The sequence below is a fragment of the Hippocampus zosterae genome, chromosome 1 (assembly GCF_025434085.1).
Source record: "Hippocampus zosterae strain Florida chromosome 1, ASM2543408v3, whole genome shotgun sequence".
NCBI lineage: Eukaryota > Metazoa > Chordata > Actinopteri > Syngnathiformes > Syngnathidae > Hippocampus > Hippocampus zosterae.
In genome coordinates this window covers 40580345-40594367 of record NC_067451.1, presented here as the reverse complement: position 1 = coordinate 40594367, position 14023 = coordinate 40580345, and the positions used below count along the sequence as shown (strand labels likewise).

General features: G+C 45.2%; 2 protein-coding genes across 2 annotated transcripts in view; one reads left to right on the top strand and one right to left on the bottom strand.

Annotated features, from left to right (window-relative positions):
- Positions 1-7746, top strand: part of LOC127608600 (voltage-gated hydrogen channel 1-like) — a 35231-nt gene extending 27485 nt beyond the window's left edge. The window contains exons 5-6 of the mRNA XM_052077777.1: positions 5115-5227; positions 6316-7746. Of these exons, the coding sequence (XP_051933737.1) occupies positions 5115-5227; positions 6316-6372 (170 nt within the window). The 3' untranslated portion in view covers positions 6373-7746. The remainder of the gene's footprint in view (positions 1-5114; positions 5228-6315) is intronic.
- LOC127608562 (tectonic-1-like) overlaps positions 5389-14023 on the bottom strand; it is a 35342-nt gene continuing 26707 nt past the window's right edge. The window contains exons 7-11 of the mRNA XM_052077708.1: positions 11423-11525; positions 11216-11345; positions 10974-11127; positions 7320-7451; positions 5389-6757 (exon numbers count right to left, since the gene is read on the bottom strand). Of these exons, the coding sequence (XP_051933668.1) occupies positions 6611-6757; positions 7320-7451; positions 10974-11127; positions 11216-11345; positions 11423-11525 (666 nt within the window). The 3' untranslated portion in view covers positions 5389-6610. The remainder of the gene's footprint in view (positions 6758-7319; positions 7452-10973; positions 11128-11215; positions 11346-11422; positions 11526-14023) is intronic.

Sequence of the window (14023 nt, the reverse complement as noted above, 5' to 3'; positions counted from 1 at the left end):
GAAGAAAGGAGCGGATGCGGATTTGGAGCTGGGAGTCGCGGCTTGGAGTTTGAAGCGGTTTACGTGGGACAGGAGAAGTGAACTAATCTTTTTCGTCAATGGATGCTACAGCTTTGTGTTTGCTTTCAAAACTTAGCGTGTAGCAGACGTGTGCACATTTTCAGCATGACGTCTCTGATCCACTGGAGAAAGGACACTTTGATCCTCTCCTCTTTCATCTAGAACTGCTTCAGACAACAAAGTGTATGCAGAAAATTGGTGAAGATTGAACGACTGTCTGTGTCCTATATGTTGTCTTGTGTTATTTTTGTTATTTTGACTTCAAAATGGCGCCGCGAGAGTGGCTGCCTTTCCAGCAGCTCCTTTATTTTGTTGTTCTACTTCTTACTTTCATAACTTTGCTGCTGTGAATTGGGAATTTCTCCATTGTGAGACTAATAAAGGTTTTTCTTATCTTCTTATCTTATGCCAGTAATAATGTAACCTTCTCCTCCACCATCACACTCAGCACCGGTTCTCCTCAAGGATGTGTACTGAGCCCCCTGTTGTTCACGCTCTACACATTTGACTGCTCTCCGACTCTTATTAGCGGTCCAGTTTGCGGAAAGTTTTTAACATCATAACAATCAATCCATTCTAGGAAATGTTCATTTACTTGAGCTACAAGCAATTCACTCTGAGCATGGAAATTGCCAGAATCGGACTGAGTAAGAATCACATCCTTGTTTTTCAAAGTCTGGTAGATTTGAGGCTTTCCGACTCCAGACGTCTCCTGAATGTTTCGTACTTTGTTACCCGCTTCGTTTAATTAGATACATATCACTTTCTCTTCCATGGTCATTACTCTCTCCCTCTTTCTTCATCTTCCCCTCCCTCCCTGTGCTCTGCAACTTGAAGTAACCACCAACTTGAAGTCACCTGGTGTTGAAATACCTGTCATTACAAGTCCAAATGAAATTAATGCAATCAAACCTTAATTGTGCACCAATCTTCGGCGGGCCGGATCCGGCCCGCGGGCCGTAGTTTGCCCACCCCTGCCTTAGAGGGTGCTTTGCTTGTCTGCGATGATGACTAAGTAGACCCATAAAGCCATCCATTAAATTGCCCGTGCCTTCCGCAGTGCATTACTCACACCCACTCAAAGCCTCCACGAGTAGATTCTACTGACGTCACCAATCTCAGACTAAACTTTCCACCATGGGAGGGAGAGCCTTCCAGATAGTTGTCCCACAGCTCTGAAATGCCCCAGCAGAGACCCTAAGAACTCTACAAAACGTGTACGTCTTTCAAAAAAGGCCTCATAGCATTTCTTTTTCGAAAGGCCAATTAGACTTCTTTTAATGACTATTATAAATTTGAATTTTAAACTGTTACACTTTGACTAAATTGTTTGTTTAACCCAGCAGGTATGTCGGTGGGAAAGTGTTTGTCTGAATGTTTTGGCACAAAATTGTGATTGTTGACAATTCACATGGCAGAATAAAGACATGATTTACAGTCAGCAATGTGTGCTCCTTCGTTCTGCCATAGTATCATTGTGGCATTATCTTGATCTGTTTTGTTTAGTATAATTGGGATATTATCTTTAACACCAATTTTAAAAATGTATATTTTACTTAACCTTCCTCTTGGCATTGCAACAAGATGTTGTAGGATTGTCATTTACCTCTTGATTTCCATTACAACAAATACGGTATAGCACGCCCCTCCGTGAGTCGTCACCTTACCGTGGTGGAGGGGTTTGTGTGTCCCAATGATCCTAGAAGCTAAGTTGTCTGGGGCTTTATGCCCCTGGCAGGGTCACCCATGGCAAACAGGTTCTAGGTGAGGGAACAGACAAAGCACGGCTCAAAGACCCCAATGATGATTGCAATAAATGGATCTAGGTTTCCCTTGCCCGGACGCGGGTCACCGGGGCCCCCCTCTGGAGCCAGGCCTGGAGGTGGGGCTCGTTGGCAAGCGCCTGGTGGCCGGGCCTACACCCATGGGGCCCGGCCGGGCACAGCCTGAAGAGGCAACGTGGGTCCCCCTTCCCGTGGGCTCACCACCCATGAGAGGGGCCAAAGGGGTCGGGTGCAATGTGAGCTGGGCGGCAGCCAAAGGCGGGGACCCTGGCGGTCCGATCCTCGGCTGCAGAAGCTAGCTCTTGGGACATGGAATATCACCTCTCTGGCAGGGAAGGAGCCCGAGCTGGTGTGTGAGGCAGAGAATTTCCGACTGGATATAGTCGGACTTGCCTCCACACACAGCCTGGGTTCTGGTACCAGCTCTCTCGAGAGGGGTTGGACTCTCTTCCACTCTGGAGTTGCTCACGGTGAGAGGCGCAGAGCAGGTGTGGGCATACTCATTGGCCTCCGGCTCAGTGCCTGTACATTGGGGTTCACACCGGTCGACGAGAGGGTCGCCGCCCTCCGCCTTAGGGTGGGTGGACGGGTCCTGACTGTTGTTTGTGCATATGCACCAAACGGCAGCTCAGCATACCCACCCTTTTTGGAGTCCTTGGAGGGTGTGCTGGAGAGTACTCCTGCTGGGGACTCCCTTGTTCTGCTGGGGGACTTCAATGCTCACGTGGGCAATGACAGCGAGAACTGGAGGGGCGTGATTGGGAGGAACGGCCCCACCGATCAGAACCCGAGTGGTGTTTTGTTATTGGTCTTCTGTGCTCGTCACGGATTGTCCATAACGAACACCTTGTTCAAACATAATGGTGTCCATATGTGCACTTGGCACCAGGACACCCTAGGCCGCAGTTCGATGATCGACTTTGTAGTTGTATCATCGGATTTGCGGACGCATGTTCTGGACACTCGGGTGAAGAGAGGGGCGGAGCTGTCAACTGATCATCACCTGGTGGTGAGTAGGCTCCGATGGTGGGGGAAGATGCCGGTCCGTCCTGGCAGACCCAAATGTATAGTGAAGGTTTGTTGGGAGCGTCCGGCAGAATCCCCTGTCAGAAGGAATTTCAACTCCCACCTCCGACAGAGCTTTTCCCATGTTCCGGGGGAGGCGGGGGACATTGAGCCCGATTGGACCATGTTCCGTGCCTCTATTGTTGAGGAGTTGTGGCCGTAAGGTGGTTGGTGCCTGTCGTGGCGGCAACCCCCGTACTCGCTGGTGGTCACCAGCAGTACGGTATGCCGTCAAGCTGAAGAAGGAGTCCTATCGAGCCTTTATGGCCTGTGGGACCCCAGAGGCAGCTGACGGGTATCGACTGGCCAAGCGGACCGCTGCTTCGTTGGTCGCCGAGGCAAAAACCTGAGCGTGGGAAGAGTTCGGTGAGGCCATGGAAGCCGACTTCCGGACGGCTTCGAGGAAATTCTGGTCCACCATCCGACGTCTCAGGAGGGGGAAGCAGTGCACCACTAACACTGTGTACAGTGGGGATGGGGCGCTGCTGACTTCAACTTGGGACGTTGTGAACCGGTGGGCAGAGTACTTCGAAGACCTCCTCAACTCCACCAACACACCTTCCTTGGAGGAAGCAGAGCCTGGGGACTCTGAGGTGGGCTCTCCTATCTCTGTGGTTGAAGTTACCAATGTGGTTAAAAAGCTCCTCGGTGGCAAAGCCCCAGGGGTGGGTGAGATCCGCCCGGAGTTCCTCAAGGCTTTGGATGTTGTGGGGCTGTCCTGGTTGACACGCCTCTGCAACATCGCGTGGTCAACAGGGAGAGTGCCTCTGGATTGGCAGACCGGGGTGGTAGTCCCTCTTTTTAAAAAGGGGGACCGGAGGGTGCGTTCCAACTACAGAGGGATCACACTCCTCAGCCTCCATGGTAAGGTCTATTCAGGGGTGCTGGAGAGGAGGGTCCGTCAGGAAGTCGAGCCTCAGATTGAGGAGGAGCAGTGTGGTTTTCGTCCCGGCCGTGGAACAGTGGACCAGCTCTACACCCTTGGCAGGGTCCTTGAGGGTATGTGGGAATTCGCCCAACCAGTCTACATGTGTTTTGTGGACTTGGAGAAGGCGTTTGACCGTGTCCCTCGGGGAGTTCTGTGGGGGGTGCTTCGAGGGTATGGGGTACCGAACACCCTTATACGGGCTGTTCGGTCACTATACCACCGATGTCAGAGTTTGGTTCGCATTGCCGGCAGTAAGTCGGAAGCGTTTCCAGTGGGGGTAGGACTCCGCCAAGGCTGCCCTTTGTCACCGATTCTGTTCATAACCTTTATGGACAGAATTTCTAGGTGCAGCCGAAGCGTTGAGGGGGTCCGTTTTGGGGGCCTCAGTATTGCATCCCTGCTTTTTGCAGATGATGTGGTGCTGTTGGCTCCTTCAAACAGGGCTCTCCAACTCTCGCTGGAGCGTTTCGCAGCCGAATGTGAAGCGGTTGGGATGAAAATCAGCACCTCCAAATCTGAAAACATGGTCCTCAGTCGGAAAATGGTGGAGTGCCCCCTCCGGGTCGGGGAGGAGATCTTACCCCAAGTGGAGGAGTTCAAGTATCTTGGGATCTTGTTCATGAGTGGGGGTAGGAGGGAGCGGGAGATCGACAGGCGGATCGGTGCAGCATCTGCTGTGATGCGGACGTTGTATCGGTCTGTCGTGGTGAAGAAGGAGCTGAGCCAAAGGGCGAAGCTCTCAATTTACCGGTCGATCTACGTCCCAACCTTCACCTATGGCCACGAGCTATGGGTCGTGACTGAAAGAACGAGATCCCGGATACAAGCGGCTGAAATGAGTTTTCTCCGCAGGATGTCCGGGCTCTCCCTTAGAGATAAGGTGAGAAGCTCAGTCATCCGGGAGGGGCTCAGAGTCGAGCCGCTTCTCCTCCACATCGAGAGGAGCCAGATGAGGTGGCTTGGGCATCTGATTCGGATGCCTCCTGAGCGCCTCCCCGGTGAGGTGTTCCAGTCATGTCCCACCGGGAGGAGACCCAGAGGAAGTCCCAGGACACGCTGGAGAGACTATGTCACCCAGCTTGCCTGGGAACGACTCGGGATCCCCCGGGGAGAGCTGGAAGAAGTAGCTAGGGAGAGGGAAGTCTGGGCTTCCCTGCTAACGCTGTTGCCCCCGCGACCCGGCCCCGGATAAGCGGTAGATGATGGATGAATGGATGGACAGTATAGCACGGTCATAAAAATCTTAATCATTTATGTGATGATTGACTATATTGCAGGAATTTTAGTGTCGGTAAAAACCCGTGCAGACCAGAAGATGCACAAGCTGAAGGGGAGCTATGACTTCCTCGTACAGAGAGTCACCGAACTGCAACAGCACATTGATCAACTCGTAAGTATACAGTGTTTACTCTTATCAACCATCACAAGGCGTTCAAATTCACAGGTTGTGTGGGTTGTTGTTCGGCGTGTCGCGTGTGATCAACGTTTTTTCATTAAGATCCCAAATGTCACGGCAAAAATGCTTTTTCACTCACAAGCAGAGCGCACAGATTGTGGACAAAAGATGCTAAGGCAAGGCAAAGCAGTTTTATTTACACTAAATAGCACATTTCTTAATCAAGGCTTCAATATGCTTCATGTTAAGTGATGGGACTGTCATAATTTTATATTAGAGCTGCAACCAACAATTATTTTATAATCAATTAATCTCAATTATTTTGTGAAGTGATTAAACCATTTTTGAAAAAAACATTTTACATCGATCTATTCAAAAACAGGACATTATTTTAAAAATGATGTTATGATGCGAAAGAGCAGGTCATGTGAGAAGCTAACTAAAGTCGGTTCAGCCCGATCCAGGGAGGACAATTTCTAGTTTTGTTTATTTTATTTAGACATGGGTAACCAGATTAAGGGCTGCCCGGTAGTCCAGTGGTTAGCACGTCGGCTTCACAGTGCAGAGGTACCGGGTTCGATTCCAGCTCCGGCCTTCCTGTGTGGAGTTTGCATGTTCTCCCCGGGCCTGCGTGGGTTTTCTCCGGGTGCTCCGGTTTCCTCCCACATTCCAAAAACATGCATGGCAGGCTGATTGGGCGCTCTAAATTGTCCCTCGGTGTGAGTGTGGGCGTGGATGGTTGTTCGTCTCTGTGTGCCCTGCGATTGGCTGGCAACTGATTCAGGGTGTCCCCCGCCTACTGCCTGAAGACGGCTGGGATAGCCTCCAGCACCCCCCGCGACCCAAGTGAGGATCAAGCGGTTGGGAAAATGGATGGATAATACAAATGGATCTCCACTGATTCCTGGCAAACACTGCCATTAAATCTAGTCTGTGCTTATTTGCAATGATAAAACTTATTTGGAAAAAAAGAAAAAGATTCATCCAGTGAATCTCATAACTTAAGACATCTACAGACACATGTTGAGTTTTACCTGATGTCTCAAACATCAAATTAACTTTATTTCCTCTTATCATCCTAGCAACAAGATAACCAGAAGCTTCAGACACTTCTCAAGATGCATGGCATTGACTTCTGATCGATAATGAATTCAAATGAATTCATATCATGCAACTTTATGTATTTTTTCCGCATTAATCCATGCATTAATTTCTGAATTGTTTGATCTGTTCAGCTCATGATTTAAGTTTTCTATCTTCATGAATAATACTTGATTGTTTTATCCAATCGATTCTTTGCCCTCTATGGTAATTACAATTTTACATGTGGGTACTTTTCGGACACTTTCTAAGGACAGTCTGGATGAAGTTGCTCAATCAAACAAATGGAAAGAAGAAGTTAATCGGCAGGTTGGCATCAATGGTCGGTGTAGCTCTGTAACCAGGAAGGGCAGCAGCAGAAATGTCTTTGAAGCTCACTGAACTCCGAATTGAGAGCGCATCACTGCCTCTGATAAAACCAGCCTATGAAAAAAACAGAAGAGTTCATTAGGATTGCATTTTTTTTAATTCAGTATAAAACTCGAGTGGTTGGGTCTCCAAATTTGTCCAAACTAGATTTATAATCCAATTGGCGCCATCTAGGAGGTTGTTGGTCCTTCCATGCCAAATAACCTAGTGGATATAACCAAGTGGATTTTGATTGGAATGAAACTTGATGCACTTACCGATAGTGTTGGCATGACACAAAATCTCAAATTTTAGGTCAATCAAAACAGAGGCTTGGGAGCTACGGCTCACCGAATTATTTATTTTATTGTTATAGTGCCTGTTTAAATCTTTCAGATTTTCTTTTGGGGATGGGGGGTGGGGGTTGGCATGGAATTATTTCAATTAACTGTAGCCATCTGGGTCAAAGTACTACAGGCCACTTCAAAGAGGTGGACATACGTTAGCTTTTAAGACTAATAAATACCATTGACAGTTTTTGTGTTTTTGCTATTTATATTTCATCAACAGTTTGGAGATATGCTGTACCTGTTTTAGTGTACTGTATATTAACCTACATGTCAGCTGTATTACCTACCAAACTGGTGGTATTGGTTTGGATAACTTCCTCGACACTCACAATCTGAGTTTGGGGATTCCACAAGGAACCATATTTGGTCCATTCAATCTCCAAGTGAAGTAACAATGGGATGCTGCAAACCTGCGAAGCCTGCAAATGAAAATGGATGGAGTGTTTTGAAGGTTATGTGTAATAAACATGCTAACACAAAGTAGAACCTTGCTTTCTGTATGTATATAAATCGGCCAGAGACTGCAAATTAATATTTATAAAATGAATGGAAATAAAATTAATTTGTTTCAGCACCAGACCCAAGTCCCTTTCAAGTGTAGCTGGTGTTATGGAAAAGCAGTGACTTGTCAGAATTCATTACCGAGAGCTCAATAATCGCATGAGATGTTATTAACCCTGTATGTCTGCATTAATAAACGACCAATGAAAGTCAGTCTCTTCTCTGTATGGGATGTGCTTATAAATAGGCAGCTTCTTACATACGCGCCATTGACTTCTTTTCCTTGAATTGTAACTTTTTTTCTTCCACTTAACGTTCTTTTTGTGTCAACCTACAGTCTAAGCATTTACAGTGTTTTGACAGAGACGTTTTGGCAGAGAATTAGGACTTTCTTTGCTGTTTGTTATTTGGTTATGTTGTTTATTATGTTCATTTGCAGCCACAATAAGCTAATTTGCTTCAAAAATGGGGCAACACATCGTTAGAGAGAGGATTGAGAAGACCAGAAGATTTCAACTGTTCCTCCCATTGTTCATTAAGACCAAGACATGGTCAAATCTTGCGCTAAAGGCTTGAACAAACAGCCGGTGCGTGAACTTGGAGTGCAGCGACTCGGGATAAACCAGGGGTCGGCAACCCAAAATGTTGAAAGAGCCATTTTGGACAAAAAAAAAAAAAAAACCCAAAACAAATATGTCTGGAGCCGCAAAAAGGAAAATCCTTATCATGAACTCAACACATGTTGTATGTATCTATATTAGCGATATTAGCCTACTACCAACATGACTAAGTTGCCTACAAATACACAAGTAATCATGATTAAATGTTCCCCCCCCTGCAGTTCATCTTGTAGAGCAGGGGTGCCCAAACCTTTTTGACCGACTATCTACTTTTCGATAAACCAACCTCCCGCGATCGGCCAATGACCGCACATGCGCGCATACACACACTTAGACACCCATACTGTAATGAGCAATAGCCATAACGGCGGCTAAAATGAACAAGGCACGGGGCGCACTTTCACAGTGTTCTAACTATTGTAGCTCACATGTACTGTTTAAAAATGATTCTCTCGGCTGTATTTTAGAATTTTATTGTTAATAGTCAACATAATTGCAGTTGACACAACACAATGTTTGTTACAGGGCTGCCACATCATTGTTTGTTGTGCGGTCCTAAGTTATGGTTTCATAAAGTGGAATGCATCCATGTCTAAAATCTGGCTCAGCATATTCATGGTGGAGGTAGAAACAAACCTAAAGTAAAATGCAGTGTTCAGAATTGTGGGGAATCTATATACTGCTGAAAAAAATAACAATAATAATAATAATAATTAAATGATGTGAAAGACAATTGTAAATAGCACTGTGATTTATCCATTTTGTGTTTATATTGCACGTAATTGAACGGTGTTTGTTGGTTTTTTTTCTTCTTTCTACCTACATTCTTGCTGCTGGAGGCTGTAAATTTCCCCAATGTGGGACAAATAAAGGATATCTTATCTTACTTTTGTGTAATTGTGCTTTTTAGATTAGATTTGAATTCATAAGTAATTATCGTATTTTCCACACTATAGGGCGCACCCAAAAGTCTTCCATTTTCTTAAAAGCTCACTGAGCGCCTTAAAATCCGGTGCGTCTTTTGTATGGTCATTACGGTCATACATCGACTCCAAGATGGCTCCTTCCTGGAGACAATGCTTCCAATGGTTTAACTTACTGTTGGTTCAGTGAACTGTGTCACTGCTTTATTAAATAGGTTTGTGTTGCAGCGCCAAAAAAAGGAGAGCTGTGGTGTTCATTTTTTAAAACAGTCCCAACAAATACAGGTACGTATTTGTACGTCTCTGTCTGTCTCCATGCCTTCTTCCGTTCGACTTGAGAGGCGTTCAAGACCGCCTCCGAAAAACGGAAAAGAAATGCCAATGCATTTTTCGGACGCAGTCATGAACGCCTCTGTCATGTTCCTTATTCGGCAGCAGGAGGCACGCGTTCACTTCTGCCGCCCGCACACCTGCTGCCTATTTGCCAGTGATTGCATCTGCTATATCTAGGCGCTCCAGCGGTCGACCCATTGCCGGAGTATTGCATGCCGTGCCACTGCTATTGCCTATGATTACACATATTGTTCGACACCATTTGCGGTTGGTTATATTATCGTCGTGCCACGGGAAGCATTATCTTAGCGTACGTGAATCAGTACTCGCTTACCATATTTTCCTTGCCGTTGTTTTGCAAACTTTTCTGTTGTCACATTTCCTTATTTCCTGGTGCTCGTTTTTACCAGCGCTTTCTGTTGTCGCATTCCTTATTTCCTGGCTATCGTTCTGTGACCAGCGTTTTCTGTTGTTTATTAGGCGGGATTTTTGTTTATAATAAATATTGTTTTACAAAATCCTTGTCGTTGTCTGCTATTTCGGGGATCCGCTTGTTTTCGTTTTCTCCGTTACGTACGAAGCAGTTCCTTTTTCCTGCTTCGTGCCTAACGTGACAGCCTCTCGAGGTGACTGGAAGCAAAGAAGGGAAGGAGACTGACAAAGACACACCTGTATTTGTGGTTGTGGTTTTATTATTTTTTAAACACAGACTTTATTAATAGTTTTCACAGTCTCAGCAAATACAGGTACTGTACGTCTTTGTCCGTCTCTGTGCCTCCACTCGAGAGGCGTTCATGGCCGCCCCCGAAAAATGAAAATTAATTCTTACTTCAATGAAACCACAAAGAAAATCAAGCGAGGAAATAACGAAATAAATTCTGTAGGTGGAGATATAGAATTTATTTTATGTTTTGATGCGTTATGTTCAATTTTCGTAATTTCATTTAAGTACAGTAGTAGTCAATTTACATGTTTCAGAGGCGGTCATGAACGCCACTCAAGTTGAACTGACGCCTCTCGAGTTGAAAGGAAGGAGCGGAGCACCATCTAGTGAAAGCATTGTATATTGCGCCTTTTAATGAGAAGCATCTAATGTATGAAAAAAAACTACAAAATAGCCATTCATTGAAGGTACGCCTCATAATCCAGTGCATCTTTTAGTGCAGAAAATATGATAATCTTTGTCTACATGTTGTCAGTGACAATCACTGATAGCCAGCAAAATGCCAATCAGTGCATGATATACAAGTCCCGTTAATGGCAAGGGGGAAAAAAGCTTTATCTGGTAAATTAAGCTCAGCAAAACCTTGCTTTTTCTTGAACATTGTCCGATGTGTGTTACAGAGATGTTGTATGTTGGTTGTAGATATGTGTTGAATTTTGTTTTATGGAAACATGAGTGAGGGTGGTCTTGAAAAAATTACTTCCGAGTGACGGAGATCACCAGAACTGCAAGCATGTATCTTTGTGTGCACAGGACAGTTAGGTCTAGCTCTTGATTGTAAATAATTGCGCACTTGCTTGTGTGCATGTGAGTTTTCAATTTCAAGCAGACTGCGCTTACCCTCTGATTATAGCTGCGCTTGATAGGCAACCAGTCAAGGGAATTTTGTAATTCGGAGTTTCCAAACGTCGCAACATATTGGGGGTGGTTTTGTCCTCGCAGAACATCAATAATAATTTGAGAAACCAGGGAGCAGTTGGCTACTTCCTCCAGTCTGCAGAAGACAGAACACATCCAATCACATACTGTACACATCTTTTCACTCGAGTGAGGTTAGTGGGTTTTTGCTGAAAAAGTCATGCCTTAATGTGCAGCCAGATATTGAGTCCACACCAAACAAGACAGGAGAACGCTGATGAGGACCATTCATACAGTTTTGGTTCGCGGAAATCGGGAGAATTGACAGTGTGTCTCCAGGGTTTTGAACCATATCTGTAAGAAAAACTGTTAAGGACAATAGAAGGCAAGAAAATTAAACAAGTCATTGTTTCTGATAATACCATTCGTACCCAGTAATGGATATTCAGCAATTTCTTGTCCAGACAAAATAGGATGTCCGACGATATAACCGGGATTTCCACTGTAATGGAATGGCACGTTGTTATTCTCCTCCTGTTAAATGACAGTTGGCAACTCAAATCAGTACTTGGTCAAAAGTAAAAGTGCAGCTTCCATTGCTGATCTCCATTTTGCGCAAGGCGTCATCTCTAACACGTCAACTCATGTGGTGCAGCACCTTTTGTGCACTTCTTTTATGCTTTGTTCAAACTAATGCAGGGTGAGCATTTCTAGCTGTGTAATTGTCGATGTAAAGTAGTTTGTGCGGGGTGGCCCGGATGACGTGTGTGGGTGGCGGCATGGCTAAGTGGTCATTTCCCGCTGCACAAGTGACAGCCCATTTACCTTTTGGAATAGTGGCACACGGGGCCGTGCACGAAAAATCTGCACATTGATCTATTTTTCCAAGTTAAAACATTTTAACTTCTGTCACACATGGCCACACGGCAGCCAACCGGCTTCAGCAACGTACTACATCACACACAGAGTGACAGACGGATTTTGTGTGGAGATTTGAGAACAGTGGTGGGGAAAATAACAATTGCAACCTGTAGTCATCGCGGAGTGTGACAACATGTACAGCGACCAATTCCGGGACAGAATGGTGACCAAAGAAGCTGGCATTTAGTGTTTTTAGCTCAGGGGTGTCAAAATCATTTTTGTTGCGGGCCACATTGTTGTTACGGTTTCCCTTGGAGGGCTGTTATGATTATTATTATTATTTTCTGAAACCATCTAAATGTTTAACCACCTCCACATATTAGGACCTGGTTTACCCCTACCCTCAGACAACTTAAATCAAAAGTACGTCAACTTGAAAGATTAAACAGGAAAAGTGGACTCGCAATTAATAAAGAATGAATGTACACTACCCACTTCTTCCATTACAAGGACTCAATTTCCAAAGCCAAATCAACCTACTACTCTGGTTTAATCAGTTCCACTGAAGGTAACCCCTAAACACTCTTTTCACTCATTTCTAAATTCACTAAACCTGCTGACACTCTTCCATCACATCTCTATTCTACCGATTTCTGTAATACTCTGGCCTCATTTTTTACATCCAAAATCCAACTTATCCACCCGCAACTCACCCCCTCATATGCTCCCAACCCTCCTACTCCATTCTCCCCGGCTCCTACCCAGCTGTTCTCTGCATTCACCTCCCCATCTGTCCACCAAATCTCCATCTTAATTCAGAAGTCCAAAACCTCCACTTGTCAACTTGACCCTCTCCCGACTGTTCTAGTCAAAGCCTCTATCGGCCCTCTCCCCTCTCATCACTAACATTATTCAAACTTCCCTCTCTATCGGCAATGTACCCTCCTGTAACAAGGGCTACGTTTGTTTTATAATTGCTGGAGATGATAAAACACTGGGCAGACAACGGGTTTCTACTTGGACCAGTAAGGGGACACTAGGTTCGATTCACTGGAGCCAATGATGTCACCATTGAGGGGGTGGCATGGGCAAAGAAACAAGACAACAGTTGTAAAAACAATTAACTTTTATATCAAACATAGACACAGGACAACAAATTATCACAACAACCACAGTGAAAAAAGAAAGTAAATAAATCCAATTTAGTCTCAACCTCTTAGTTGACCTTTCCCTCAAGCAAAATAATTGGTGATCACCTTTCTCAACACAGGTGTGAGTTTCCTTTTTTTTCTTTCAATCTGAATAAAATAACTAAACACAAAATGTTCTTGTCAACTCCTGTCGTACAAAATACATTATTCTATACATCACCAACACAAATAAAATAAATTACAATTTATCAAATGTAATATATTGTATGTTCTTTGGTTGGCTCGCATCCACCACTGTACCCCCTTTTCCAGCACTTTTGGACGTCAGGGCACCGTAATGGAATCCACTCCACTGAAGGCACGCTAATCCCAGCGCTGTCCTCATTTAGAACTCCACAAAAGACCCGGCCAGAAGAATGTTGAACGATACTCCGACGATGTTATACGGTCGGCGAAATCCCGGCGGTACGGAATGCTCACAGCTCCGTTAGCCAGGTACAGTACTCGAGGTTGCGTAAAATGACTCTCTGTCTCCCGAAACACTTCCTCACAACGGTGAAGAATACGTCCGCTCGCGTTCAGTTCCCGTCAGAAAAAGAGACCGAGATAGGTTGCGCCGCACGTTCGTGACGTCACGAAGGTGAAAACTGCACCTCTCATTCGCTGACACCCCACTAGTATTTTGTGCCCTGATTCGCTCGGGCCACGGCAATATTCAATTCTGTTTAATTAAGCAATTTTTAACGACACTACTCTTTTAGTCAATATAGATTTTGGTTATGTCCACTCCCCATTGCCTCATGCCATAATCCAGGTTACACCCACATCTAAAAACTGCTGCTGTCACTCCCATACTTAAGAAACCTGGCTCTGATCCCTCCGGCCTGAACAACTTCCATCCCATATCAAATCTCTCCTTCATTTCCAAACTTCTAGAAAAAGCAATGGCTGTTCAACTTCACACCCATCTCTCCTCCAATAACCTCTACGAACAATTTAAATCTGGCTTCTGTCCCCTCC